General features: G+C 47.0%; 5 protein-coding genes across 5 annotated transcripts; all 5 read right to left on the minus strand.

The window, feature by feature from the left end:
- Positions 1 to 62: 62 nt before the first annotated feature.
- Positions 63 to 1449, minus strand: N7473_005004 (FTR1 family protein; the record flags this gene model as incomplete). The annotated part of the gene is made up of 4 exons (XM_057150944.1): positions 63 to 645; positions 712 to 1157; positions 1224 to 1348; positions 1419 to 1449. 4 exons carry the CDS (start codon positions 1447 to 1449, stop codon positions 63 to 65), a joined length of 1185 nt encoding a protein of 394 aa, XP_057011054.1.
- Positions 1450 to 2682: 1233 nt separating this feature from the next.
- Positions 2683 to 4232, minus strand: N7473_005005 (MFS transporter; the record flags this gene model as incomplete). Its single annotated transcript, XM_057150945.1, has 2 exons — positions 2683 to 3774; positions 3846 to 4232. 2 exons carry the CDS (start codon positions 4230 to 4232, stop codon positions 2683 to 2685), a joined length of 1479 nt encoding a protein of 492 aa, XP_057011055.1.
- A 2621-nt stretch (positions 4233 to 6853) lies between these two features.
- Positions 6854 to 7658, minus strand: N7473_005006 (uncharacterized protein; the record flags this gene model as incomplete). The annotated part of the gene is made up of 3 exons (XM_057150946.1): positions 6854 to 7125; positions 7230 to 7308; positions 7350 to 7658. 3 exons carry the CDS (start codon positions 7656 to 7658, stop codon positions 6854 to 6856), a joined length of 660 nt encoding a protein of 219 aa, XP_057011056.1.
- A 907-nt stretch (positions 7659 to 8565) lies between these two features.
- N7473_005007 (RTA1 domain-containing protein) lies at positions 8566 to 9538 on the minus strand (the record flags this gene model as incomplete). Its single annotated transcript, XM_057150947.1, has 3 exons — positions 8566 to 8813; positions 8885 to 9228; positions 9294 to 9538. The coding sequence occupies 3 exons, from the start codon at positions 9536 to 9538 to the stop codon at positions 8566 to 8568; spliced, it is 837 nt and encodes a 278-aa protein (XP_057011057.1).
- Positions 9539 to 12928: 3390 nt separating this feature from the next.
- On the minus strand, positions 12929 to 13462 carry N7473_005008 (cell wall mannoprotein 1 family protein; the record flags this gene model as incomplete). The annotated part of the gene is made up of 1 exon (XM_057150948.1): positions 12929 to 13462. One exon carries the CDS (start codon positions 13460 to 13462, stop codon positions 12929 to 12931), a length of 534 nt encoding a protein of 177 aa, XP_057011058.1.
- Positions 13463 to 13711: the final 249 nt, after the last annotated feature.

Here is a 13711-nt window from a genome sequence, read left to right on the forward strand (position 1 = left end):
ATCTATATCACAATATGCATGTACAAAATGTAAAAAGGGAATTTTCAGCCTTCAACCACTGGCTAGACTGAAGGGTGCCGTGCAACAGCAGACACCCCGGCCTCGGCTCCCTTCTCGGTCTGCAGGACACCCGCTTCCAAGTTCGCACCGCTTGCATGAGAAGGGCCAGCGATCACAGGCTCATCAGTGTAGGGCTGATCCCATGTAGTGCGGAACACAAATGCCTTGGCCCGACCCTTGGCCTGGGCGAATTTCTTCGCGGCTGGGTCCAGGTAAGGCAGGGATCCGTTGCGCTCCCGCCACATCATCAACCCATAGCCGACCATCACACAGATCCAGTAAAAGTTGTATGCAAGGACCGATCCCAGAGTGGCCGAGTTGGTCCAACCGAACAGGGCGTTGAAGATACCCCAGCCACCGCCGCCGCCGATCAGAGGATTGCAGCAGTTGACATGCCACACGCTCTTGGTGATGTCGTACGATCCTGGGCCTGAGCCTACTTCCGCGGTGTCGCTGCCGACCAGATGATTCCAGGTGTTGTTTTCAAAGTACCAGACACCGCGCGAGAAAAGGCCGCCTGCGACCAGGTAGAGAAAACAGGTTGAGATGATCAGGAAGATTTGCATAGATGTCTCGCGTCCACCACTGCATAGGAGGAACATTGTTAGCATCTGCTCACCACAGGCTTTGCAACATGATAGATCATCTTACCGGTAGATGATATAACCCACAACAAATCCAGCGAGGAGACCGCAGAATACAGCAAGAGGGAAGGACGAAGCTGGAAGTCCCAAGCCCACACCACCAACGTAGATGACGGCCTCGAGACCTTCGCGGAGCACGGTGATGAACGGCAGCATGAACATCACATACTTCTCAGTCCAGCGCTTGAACCGACCCTTGCGGGTTTCATTCGGGTTGTGCTCATGCTCCAGAGCCTTCGCAAGCTTGATACGCCACTTATCCTGAAGCTTCGACACCCGCAGCAGGGCAGCACCCATGATAGTGATGATCAACGAGGCGAGAATTCCCAGCACGCCTTCCCAGATGTCCTCAGTCTGGGAGAAAGTATCTGTTCCCAGGCCATAGAAGGCACCGATCATGCCGCAGCCAACGGCCAAACAGATCGCTACACCCAATCCACATCCAAGCCACACCTAATGCGGGGTTAGCCAATGCCTTCTTCTAGTGTTTTGTATAGCAATGAAGCAGAAATGACTTGCCTGTTTCACTAGCTTTTTATACGTCTTTTTGTCGGCCTCCCCTCCAAGCGTTTGCTTCAAGAAGGCCAACAAGACCGAGACGACCACTGTTGTCTCGAGACATTCTCGGAACAGAATGAAGAAGACTGTACAGTCGCAATTGGCGTTAGTCAACCTTGTCTTTTTTTCAATCTCATCACCATAGGGAGAACATACCCGTGACGGCAAACACTGGATTGTTACCCATCTTGAATATGACAGTGTCTGGTCGATTCAATGAGCACGCGGGAGTGAATATCCAGTCCGAAACCACGGAAGGAAAAAGAGAAGATTGATTAAAACAAGGGGCGCAAACTGATTGATAAGGGCCCGAGTGAGTTTGTTAGTCCCCGTGGGCTGTCGGACCCGGCTGAAAGTGAAAATTACTAGCGCGATATGCTCAGGACCAGGCCCCGCCTCGTCCGGTATCTGATCAATGTCGGAGGATCCCTGCGTTGCATTCCTCGGTCTCGTGGGCAGCAACTCCACTTCTACAAACTCAATCGTCCAGTGATGCTGCTCAGTTGCGCACACGCTCGTGTCTGCGAGGCTGCGTGTTTGCAGTGTGGGCTGGAAAGTGGAGGGAGGAAACTACAAGGGAGCCATGATTCGGTGGCCGGCTATGAAACATCACGATCGTCAAAGGGGCCCTGCACAACAGCGACATCGTGACAGACAATTGCTCCGGAGAGCTGCGGAAAACCACGGAGGATAACGGCATACGAACCACAGACAGGCCAAAAGTCAAGGAGGAAAAAAAAGAAACGAGAAACTCCATCCCTGCCCCCGCAATAAAATATCGCAGAACAGATTGATACCAAGACTTTTGACAGTCCGAGTCCATCCATATGGACTTGGCAATCCACTGAATTCTTCCTTGTACATGGTGCCACCCTTCACCCTTCATCATCTACAGGGACCGTCATCTTCCGTAGTGGGACCACCCCAATCGCTCCCCTGCGGACCGCACGTGGTGGTCAAGTTGAGAATTAGACGTGATCCCAACCCGGCTAGTGGTTTTCTATGAGCTTCGTTTGTTCCACGGCGTACATATTAAGGGGAAAGAGGCAAATCAGATTATCTGATTGATATGATGGATATGATCGATAATAACGCGCTGGTCCCAGGTTTGTTCGAAGGTTCCGGTCCACGTCTCGCTAGTAAACTCTAATTTACCTTTGCGGGATTTTTAGGCACTTTTGGTTCTGGAAAGATCAGGCGATGATCAAGTTATGTTAAGGTTGCAATGACATAGTGAATAACATAAGATGGAATGCCTAACCCAACCAAGGCGATTCCCGATCTAAATCTGATCTGCACCAACGCTATAGACTACGTCCCTATTGCTAATGATATGGACAGCGATGGGATGACAGAACGCGAACGTCTATAACTATGTTGATTATGTAGTTGTAGTCTAATATTTTGTAGCCAACCAAGGTCATTGACTTTCAGCAATTGTACTCAAGGATGTCTCCTCAGCTGCTGCATTATCAACAGCCCGGGACTGATGCTCTTCCCAATAACATTTTATCGTAAAGACCACACTGAGCAAAATGCCAAATCCACCCAATCCCGTGGCAAAGTACAATGCACCCCGATACCCCTTCAGCACGTCCTCGGGCGTCTTTCCTCCATTGTTGACATGTACCTCCACCGTCCCCGCAAAGCCCAAACTCAACGAGATACTATAGTTGACAACGGTGGTCACCAGCGACGCCGCAATACCCTGATGTTTCCGCTCCACGGAGTTCGACAACATCAACGTAGCCGCCGGAAACGACATGTCCATCCCCCACGGGATCACCAGCAGACAGACAAAGGTCAAAGCCCAGTAAGTCTGATCCACAGGCGCGATTGCCGTGAAAATATTCCCGAGCGTAAAAGCCGTCATCGACATCACCATGATCCACCCAGGTCGGACTCGTGCAATCAGTAAACCTGTCACAAAGCAGGCAATGATACCAATGGGCGCTGCGGGCACGAACTCCGCTGATCCCAATAGAGGGCTCGTGTGTCGATACTCCATCTGGAAGCGCCAAAAATACCAGATCCACGTTCCGAACGCACCCCAGCCACATGCTATGCAGCCCAACACGAACGAGACGTCCCGGCTAAAAGCGTGGAATGGGATCAGAGGGTGCTCTGCGAAACGAAACTCCACCACAAAGAACCCCGCGATAAGCAGTAATCCGATGATCAGCAACACGTAAACGTATGGAGTACTCCAGCCCGCGACGGGAGCCTGGTTCCACGCGATATTGGCAAGGACCAGTCCGCCGATACCGCAGAAAGCGCCCGGTGCATCAAGCGCCTTGAACAGGTTGATCCAGGTGCTTGTATCTGGCGAGGTCTCGTGGTGGATTGACGGAACTACCAACAGACCCAACCCAGCACAAACAACCGCGACAATAGCCTGCGTCCAGAACGTCCACGGCCACCACGCCAGCTCTGAGAAGACGGCGCTAAAAACGGCTCCCAACACGGCACTATTCGGTGCCACAGCGCCAAACAGTGCGAAAATCATCGCCTTCTTTTTACCCGGTGGATAAGTTGCGCCCAAAATGGCCAAGCCATTCGGCAATAGCATCGCAGCTCCGATACCCGCAGAACCCGCGCGAGAATGAACAAGATATGATTCGAGTACACGCTAAATCCGGCGACCAGCGACCAGATCGCGAGCCAAATGAATCCCGACAGGAACATACGTCGGTAACCGAAGAGATCACCACATCGCCCGAATATCAGGATGAATGTGCCGACGGTCAATGAGTAACCGGCTATAAACCAGCTCAGAATGCCGGAGTCGGTGACGCCGAAGCTAGCGCCGAGAATGTCGATGTTCGATAGACAGACGCCGACATTGGTTTGTGTCATGAACTGCCCCATGCAGACTATCGTGATGAAGAGGGCTTCACGGCATGGTGAGAATGTTTGCGCGATGGATGGCGCTGATGATGCCCGCTTGAGGGTGGATTTACCCTCCTCCATGATGGAAAGCGTACAGAACTGCCTGTACAGATCTCGCGACCTTTATTATAGAATGGGTTTAGATTATGAAGCCAACGCTTTGTGACAACTGAATATATTTCTACTGCAGAAACTAAAACTCGACATCGTAGCTGCTAGTGTCTGACAAACCGGCACGTCATCAGGCTCAGATGCCGAGTACAATAAAAAAAGTGGCCCTGAAGGGATCGATATACTTAGGTAGGCATCGCCTCCTGGTGCTAAAATTTCTTCCGGCCCGTTAAAAGAGAGTCTCGGTCCCGGAGTGTGGGTCGGGATTGAGCAGATCCACTCTTGAGGAAGTCTTCCGCGAAGGACTCCTCGGGACGGCATTTGAATGTGGCGAGCCACGTTTAACTGGGGAACAGGTTGGAGGATTTTGATATTATTTGTTATATTTCATTCAGCTCCTGGAACCCTGTATCTGGAGTGGTTTATTCGGTGTAGATGACTAGAAGCCCTGGTTGTCGTACCGCGTTCAGGATATGCGTCTCAGCCCACCCAGGATCTTACCCTATTGATCTTGTGGCCTGAAGTACCCTGGCTGTTTGTTATCAATCTAGCTGGAATTTATGCTAAAATTCAAAGAGAATGTGCAGTGAGTCAGAGTATCATGACTATGACTCCGTACTGTACTCCGCATGCAAAGCTCTTGACACTCCTGGCCCATCCCACTCCCCTATAAGACTTACAATTCTACCTATGCTGATCCCAATCAATTAGGCAGGCTTCTAGAAGGCGGTTTCTGAGTAATAAACAGTGGCTGGTCTAATAGGTCGGTGTTGGAATTAGATGCACTCCGTACATGGTCGGACGCAAAAAAGATGAAACCAAAAAAAAAGAACATGAGCACCGAGGGCGATTTGAACGCCCGACCCTAGGATCTGCAATCCCATACTCTAACCCCTGAGCTACCGGTGCTATTTTTAGAAATTAATCAAAGTTTATTAAAGATGGTGGTTGCTAGGATCCAGCTTCCCTGTATAGCCGGCCGCCCACCGTCAGTTTCGCGCCACCCGGCTGAATCCGAGGACCATAGCAAGGATTGCACTTACATTTGCATTAAAACTAGAGAAGGTAAGAATCATTATTCCTTAATATGTATTTCTGCAAGAGTGTTAAGGTGGTCGATCCGTGGGCTGGTTTTTCGAGCTGTGGGTTCGGGGTTCTTCCATGTCTGGTACACATCCAGAAAGAGGAGGTATCTGGCCTTCTAACCTGCAGATCTCCGTTAATGATGCCTCATTTTAATTGGAATTAGTGCCTTTCGTCTGTAAAGGGAGCTCTTCAAGTATTCCTTGCTACTATAATACGCGACCTAGCTAGGACAAGTTGAACAGCTACAAAGCATTCCAGGCATCTAACTAGATCTCGACGCCATCGACTACTTTTGAAACAAGAGAAACTGAAGGTCTTAACCATCCGCTTGCATTAAGTTGCTCTTATCATTGGTCGGGGGTCAAATGACTGCTTAGACATGAGGCGTCGACCGCAAGATCGCTCAGCTGTATTGTTCTGACTGAAACTCTCTGGTATGTCGGTCTACTAGTTGTAGCGTGGACACATATATAAGACCAAAGAAAAGGCTGGTACAAGATCAAAAGCAACTGGGATAAAATTTGAACGTTCCGGCACATCTGAAGTAAAGGACCCCGTAAAGATGTCGCTTTAGATGAGACTGCTCTCGACAAGGTAAGCAACGATGATCACTGTAAGCAAAGGGCACATGATACTAGACTCGGGTTTGGAAAAGCTACATGCAAATCTGCGGTAGTGTCAACAAGTCACAGAGATACATCTTGAGAACTATAACGACAAAAATTGTGAGTAAGTGTTGTTCGAAAATCGATCGAAATACGCCAGCTCTACAGCAATCAGGTTTGAAAGAGTCTGATATGAAGACTTAAGCTGGGGCTTCTCACGCGATGCGCTATGCCCCTTAATATTCTTCAGTTCTCTGTTTCTTTGAAGGATCGTTTTAAATTTCTATTGAGTCACCACTCTTGACAGCTCAGGTTTATTATTCGTCGATATTGTGCAAACTCGCGACTAATATGATGATTTAAATGTCTATCGGGGTTATAACCTGCAGGGAAGACGGCATTTCGGTAGCAGCCCCCCTGGGTTTCTTCGGCGTAGCTAAAGGGTTATGCCGTATGACAGAGGGCGTCTCTTGGCTTAGCTGACCAGCTATGCTGTATAATGGGTGACGCCTCTTCTTGTTAGATTCTCATTAGATTCTTATCCGTAAAAGACAAAGGGGATGGAGTAAGAAACAGTTTCGTTACGACTTGACTTGGCTACTTTCTTCCTTGTCTGATTGAAAGGCATTCTATTCTGCAAGTAGATTATTTGATAACAAAAATTCATGGATGTATTCCCTTGATATTATGTATTATTTTGAGTATACTACATAACCACAGCATCCTAATTGAATGATCGATCACATCAAACCACCCAACATCAAGTCGATAATTCCGGCCTCGGGATAGGCATCAGCAGAGAATATTTGAGCTCGCTGGTAGCAACCTCGAGGAGATTGTCCTAATCCAGAGTATTCTGGGTGTAGCGGGCATTGTACTTTAATTGTGCTTGACAGCATTTTAGCTCTGGACATTCAGAGGCAGGGGCTCGGTGCTGAGGAACCAGGCAACTTTCTCCGAGCAAGGTGGAGTAGTGAGGGAGCCGGTGTACCGGTAGATGCCGTGAGAGTTCAGGTGAGCCACCAGGGCAGTGAAATCGAGGTGATCGGTCTTGGTGTAGGTACCAGGAGTGGCAATGTCGTCAATGTGGGCGAAGACAGAGTCGAAGAGAGGAGTGGAGTTGCTGAAATAGGGCAGCTCGAAGACGAGGCCAACAACAGCAAAGGCCTTGTCTGTTAGGTTGTTAGTACTTTAAATGTGACGAAAAGTTCATTCTACTTGACGAGCGCAAGTATGTAGATCTAGGTAAGGATGTGCAATGTTGGCTTGAATATACCTGAGTTCTCGAAGACGAAGTGGACATCCATGGGGTAGTACTCCTCATTGATACGGTACTCAGGAGTGTGGAAGTGGAACTGAGCAAGCTTGTAGGAGCTGCTGTTAGTGGTCAGGGTACCGCGAGGCCAGAGCCCAAGTTCTCAAATTTGGCATTGTCGGCACTAGGTACATTGAAGCGAATTGAGTTGGCAGCAGCATAGTCAATGTCCTCGGTGACAATGTCGATAGGAGACTGATGCTTGCCCTTGGAACAGGCAAAGTTCTTCTCACTGAGGCCGTACCAGGTCAGAGGGCCACCGGTGTTTGTGTAGTTGAACGAGTTGATTTCAACGAGGCCATCGGCGGAACGGGGAAGCAGTGAGGTGCCGTGAAGGCACGACGCAGTGGCCGAGGCAATGAATGGGAGGATAGGAGCGGTGACCTTCATTGCGATTTTGTGGAAAGGGAATTGGAAGAGAATTGGGACTGGAAGAGAAGAATCTCCTATTCTGTAACAGCAGCATTGGGGAAATTCTGGATATTTATGCACTACAACATTTCTAATTCAGGCCATATCCTTAATAATGTTATAATGGAATGAAATCAAACTACCTGCTAGGCCAGGCACGGTGTTATTCCTGGACTGCCAGGACTCGCTTGTTACAGAAATTGCTTGCTATGCTGATGCCCCTTTCTCCCGTATAACTCGGCATCGCCACGTCGTAAATCTCTTCAAGCCCAAGTCTATGGCCCATAGGTCTTATTCAGGTATAAGATCGACAGAAGTGGATTTTTGAGGGCTGACCACATTCCTTAGAAAGGTGAAAGAGACGCTATACCGAATAAATCCCCTCCTGTGCTTTCTCCATCCATTTTTCTGGATTAAGTCCTTCTTGGTAACTGGGAGATTTGCTTGACAGGCTAGTCTCTGCAGTCTGCGTGGCAATAATTTACTTCCCACTTAGCTGGGTCAGCACCAATCTTCAAAAGTTAGTAGAGCCTCCATCTTCCTATGGGCTATCCTAAATGTCTTTTGAACTACCATTCCAGATAGCCCAAGTTTCTTCCCCGTCTTGATAAGATAATTCCGAAAAACATGTTAGGGTTTCAAACTTATAGAATCCTACTGAAAAGTCTAGCATATATTATGTAAAAAGGAGCTCGATGTATATTTCCTTGGTATTATCCAAAATTGGTATAGCGTGTCGGTCTTGAATCCTGCCTAAAACTTGCATGAGTCCTTTATCTTCTTGGGGGATGTCAGGTTTATATACATTCGTCCATTCCACTATTTTCACTATCAACTCTAGATACAAACAACTGTGAATATGATTAATCTACACCCAAGAACTCAGCTAACACATGCCTTCTAAAACTCGTTCCGACCATCGCGCCTTAGTTGCTGTGGGCATTAATTGAGCCTGTTTTTCAACTCTCATGAACCAAAACCTCGGGTGCATGAAAGTGAGAATCACACACATGATCACCATTGGGATACTGTCAAGTGCAATGAAAATTCCTTCTTTCGACGCAAGTGGTCCATTGAATCCTCCGCGTAGCTCAGCTACACGCCAGCAAGACCGAATCAAGAGGCATACGGCCGCTATCAAAGCACCTTACAAGAAGCCATGGCAATTAGTGGAGTTTCATCTGGATCTCTCTACATTCACTCACCAATGATATACCATTTCTTTCCACATCGCAGAATTTTCTGCCACCATTTGTGAGCGAGAATCGACAGCACTACACAAAATATCGCCGTAACCAAGACCTGCGTTCCAAGCCCTGCCATCATCAGATCTACTCCGATGGGGCTGTCGGCATAGATCGCGGCTAAGGACCCTCCGACACCAATGAAGCAGAGACACGCAAAATCGCCCAAAATGAAAATTGTCGTGAAAAGCTGCGGCCCAACATTGGGGAAACAAGTTGATTCAAAGTGTCGTTGGAGTTGACTAATCCCAAGATAGAGCGATGAGGAGAGGAAGGTTGGTCCAAGAGTCAGACCAATAATATACCTGTGATGTATGTCAGCTTTGAAAGTTACCAGACGTGATAAGAATTCCCGCGGAGACGGTCTTACATGATGTATCCATTCTTATCACCGTGACGGGCGAGCTGAACTTTAGCGACGTATCCGAGTAGCTCTAAAAGTAAGCCACCCAGCATTCCAATTGCGTATCCATAGAACCGCCAGAAACGAATGGTAAAAAGGAGGTGATTGAGGAACAATATCGTGAAAATAGTTGTGAAGATAGCGTTCGGGGCCAAAAGCGGCGTGAAGGAGATCCGCCCTGGGCCGCGGTATGAGATATCGGTAGCATTCATTTCTTGTCGATGCAATGATCTCCTAGCGAAGTAAGTCGCACCTCAAAATATAAGGATCTAGGGGCAATTGAATTATAAGTAGACTGTAATCGACTGTCTGCCTAGACTAAGATTTGTACTGCTTCATCGGCTCTCCGCAGAGTGTCCGCGAAAGCCCCGTGAAGTTCCCGCCGAGGTTAATATTCTTTTCTTGAACACTCCCAAACACATGAGGACCATTATGTAAACCTATTAGATCACAAAATATGGTTCAGCCGTATAGAAGGTGTCATTACCGGCTCAAGTAGATGCAATTCCGGAGATGCAAATTTGACATGGGGGAATGGAATCCATGCCAAGAAATCGAGAAGGTTGAACCCATAAGGCCCGCACAATATATAGTCACCATCAACTATGTAACACGGAACGTCAATGATGTTGCGACTCTCCTGCTATATTTCCTGTCATTGCCTTCGCCATTTTTATATTCCCTCCTCGATACCATAAGAGCCCCCTGTATTCGGGAGTTCACTAGTACTACGTTCGTGGGGGTTTAGCTAACACTGGGCTGTACAGTGACATAGTCTACATACGTCGCTAAAGTAAATTGACAAGTTTAGCTATATAATGCGGTGTAAATTAAAATCCTGCGAAGCCTAACAACGTTTTCTGAACCTCATAGTAGTAACAGAGTGAACGGGATCCCGTATGATAGGTTCGTGACGGAGGAGCTCCTATACAATCCAACCTCAGGAACTTTCTAACCGCTATTTCACTGGTGTATCATTGAAACCAAAGAAAGACCTTGACGTAATTAGAATATTCAAATGGCGGTAGAAAATGGAAACCCTGGATGAAAGGCATGGGGACAAACCTCCAATGCTAGCACGGCACAGGAGGTCTTGGTGTCTTATCTGCTTGCGATATGTAAATTGAGTCAAATTCTATAACTACTGAATTTGTCAGAATATTGCAAAAGTAACCGTATTAGTAATCGATACACACAAAGAAATCAACAAAGTCGAATCCATTGCCAATCTGATATCAAGCCTGTTCCAGCTTACGCCTATGCTCTTATTCCTGTTATTTACTGCATACAGAGGCAATTTAAGTTTCATTCTACCTTTTCAATGTAATAATACTGGAATTCTGCCATCCGGGCGGTCGTCTCATGTATACAAACCATAAAGTTGAGTACTCCATTTTGATATACAATGATTTCTGATCTGCACCATAATTTAACTATTTTCGCCTCAATTCAGCAAGCACCGGTAGCTCAGGGGTTAGAGTATGGGATTGCAGATCCTAGGGTCGGGCGTTCAAATCGCCCTCGGTGCTCATGTTCTTTTTTGAATATTTGTTGATTTTCATCACATTTTTTTGGTGTTCGGCATGGCTTTGTACGTTTTTGTGTTACTGCGCTCAAACGAAGTTTGAATACACTATTAGGTCTAATAAACTTCGTTCTGACTGGGCGGAGCTCATGTTGCTCTTGGTGCATTTTTTCGGGTAGGGTTTAGCCCCTATTTCTACTTGAGCGAAATACGGCATTGTAGCGCCGCGTGACCTTAGATTGGCCAGTCTAACATCCTTTTTACTGTGTAATATAGGGACAGGTGAATTACTAGATGTGGTTAGTTTTGTCGTTCCTGGCCTAGCGACACAATACACCGTCTCGTCACCTCTTCCGCATCTCGACCACCAATGTACCGGATTTCCTATGCCACGACTTGGCTTTCCCTTTCCGTTTTAGTGCTCAGCCCCTCACCGCTTTTGCTCACTGATCCACTCACTGAGCACTCTGACTTGCTCACTGAGCACACCCTGAGCCCAGGCACCTCAATAAAACGCAATACGCTAGCCCTATCCACGTAAAGCGCTTTTTCTGTGAAGGGCTGAAGCAAGACTTGATTCAATAGAAGTAGGCCAACATGCTGTTTACAAAAAGCTTAAGGAGGGGAAGTTTATCCTGCACGTCAACATACTAAGGTCCCGTGATACATGTGACTAACATCGGGCACTGGCCCGTGACAATAACCCCCTCCTAGTCTTAACCTCGTTAGGGGCACGACGGTATAGGTTTCGGTGCTGATTTGCTGGCGAATCACATCCGGAATGGCGCTGTGCTGCTCTTTAAAGGTATCTAAGGCGCTACAATCCTGCACTGAGTCTAGTGGCTGCTACGTCTGTTCTACCAATCCTCTCTATTTCACTAACGCTTCGTCACGATATCCTCGCCTAATCTTCCTCTGTCGTACAGCTAGGATTTACTTAATATCGTATTCCTCTTTACTGTCAACTAGTAGTGGTAGTGGCTGTGAATCGTCTACTAGCTAAGATAGGAATAGGTCCGTTGCTGCTAGGCGGACTAACTTAATATAGAACACCGGGTGTATAGGTATATCAAGTCGGACTATAACGGTATGTCGGATTTACGCAGTGTGCATAAACCCAAGGGAGTGTGCGAAGCGTTCGCACACATTGTTGATCGAATACCACGATTATGGAAGAGAGACGAAAGTATGATAGAGGTGGGTCGGCAGCGAATAGGTTGAACAGTGGAATGTCAACCTAGTTTAATCAGAATTGCCTTGGTCTCTAATTATGAATGCAAAGGGTGTTAAACTTGTTTTATTCAGCTAGGAAAATGGGCAGTATTTATAACTTTGGGTATATGGCAGAATGTCACGGGAAAAGACTAATGAAAATTCGAAATACTATAGGGGCATACGAGAGTGTTAGGAAACTCGTTCCTTTTTCCATCTGATGTGATAGTTGATAATCATCATCGTAGCGGTCTACTAGATACCAATCCGATTGGTCTGATGTGTGCATCGCTTATGCACACGCTTGGTGCGGGGTATCGCACATACACATGTTGACATCTACTTATTATTATATTAGATTATATCTAATTGCTTAGGATTACATTAGATAAAGGGAAAGAGCCGTTAAATCTAATATAGTGGCTTAGCCGCGTGGCTAATCGCAAGTAATTCGGCTTCCGTCGTTGATATAGTGATAGTCTTCTGCTTGCGTAATTTCTATTTAATTAGGCCACCGAATAGGCAAAAGATAAATCCTTTGGAGCTCTTTCGATTAGGATTATTGCAGAATCATCTGAGTTGCTGCACATTCCCCGGATTACATACAAAAGTCAATGAATTGTAGGCATAAGAACCTATAAGAAGAGATCGTAAGCGGCTCCCCAGTCTCGACGACAACATATAAGACCAAGGCAAGAAATTGATGACAAATCTGGTTGCTAGCGGTAAAATATCCGCTGTCCATTCCGATACCTCCCATTTTTCATATCCCAATTTCATTCACTCTGCAAGCTAACGCGATATATTGCCGGTATTTGCCGCCAACCGTGGCTGTTCAATGACAGATGTGAAAGGTCTAATAGCCCTAGACGGAGTAAGCGGCTATTGCAGTGTCGAAGGCACCCGTAATCTGAGCTTGAATTGCGATCCCCCCGGCTTTTAGGAGAAGGGGTTCGGCTGCATTCACAGCATTGGAGAAGTCGGTGAAGGCCGTATTGAGAGCCTGGAGATCGCTTAAAATCAAAGCTGTGCCGCCTGGAATAGCGGCCCAAGCTTCATATTGAATTTCAATAGAAACCACTGTGCTCAGGAGCGTAGGAACTAGCACTTGGATGTCGGCAAGAATAGTAGTTCCAGATACAGTGTCAAAGGAGCCCGTGTTTTGGATATCTGAAATCGTACCCTTCACGGTAGCAACAAGCCTCTGAATATCGTCATTGATAGTCACTGCTCCGGTTAAACCGCTAGCGGGGAAGCCAGAGACGTCGTTGTTAAGCGTTGTTATTTGCGGGCCAATTTTTTGGGTTATATCGTTCTGAACCGTAGTGGCATCACGACGAAGGATAGGTGTGGCGGCAGCTGTTAATGCCAGAACGAGAAATTTAGCAATAAGTACCATCTTGTTTGTTTTTGGTAAGGCAATTGAAGTAAAACGAGAGGGATGTGAGAACACAGAGAGTGAGGTCCTTTTGCCCTATTTATACTACGATAGCTCGAACAAAGGTAACACTAGGGTAGTAGTAGTAACTCGTGGTGTAGCCAGGCTTACTCTGGATATGCGCAATTGCCTAACTTACTACTAATTATGTGCTACTATTCTCACTAGCTACACCCTGACCTGACGAGAAGGGGGAATATAAATGTATTC

The sequence above is a fragment of the Penicillium subrubescens genome (genome assembly GCF_028828155.1).
Source record: "Penicillium subrubescens strain IBT 31985 chromosome Unknown utg000003l_segment0_segment0, whole genome shotgun sequence".
NCBI lineage: Eukaryota > Fungi > Ascomycota > Eurotiomycetes > Eurotiales > Aspergillaceae > Penicillium > Penicillium subrubescens.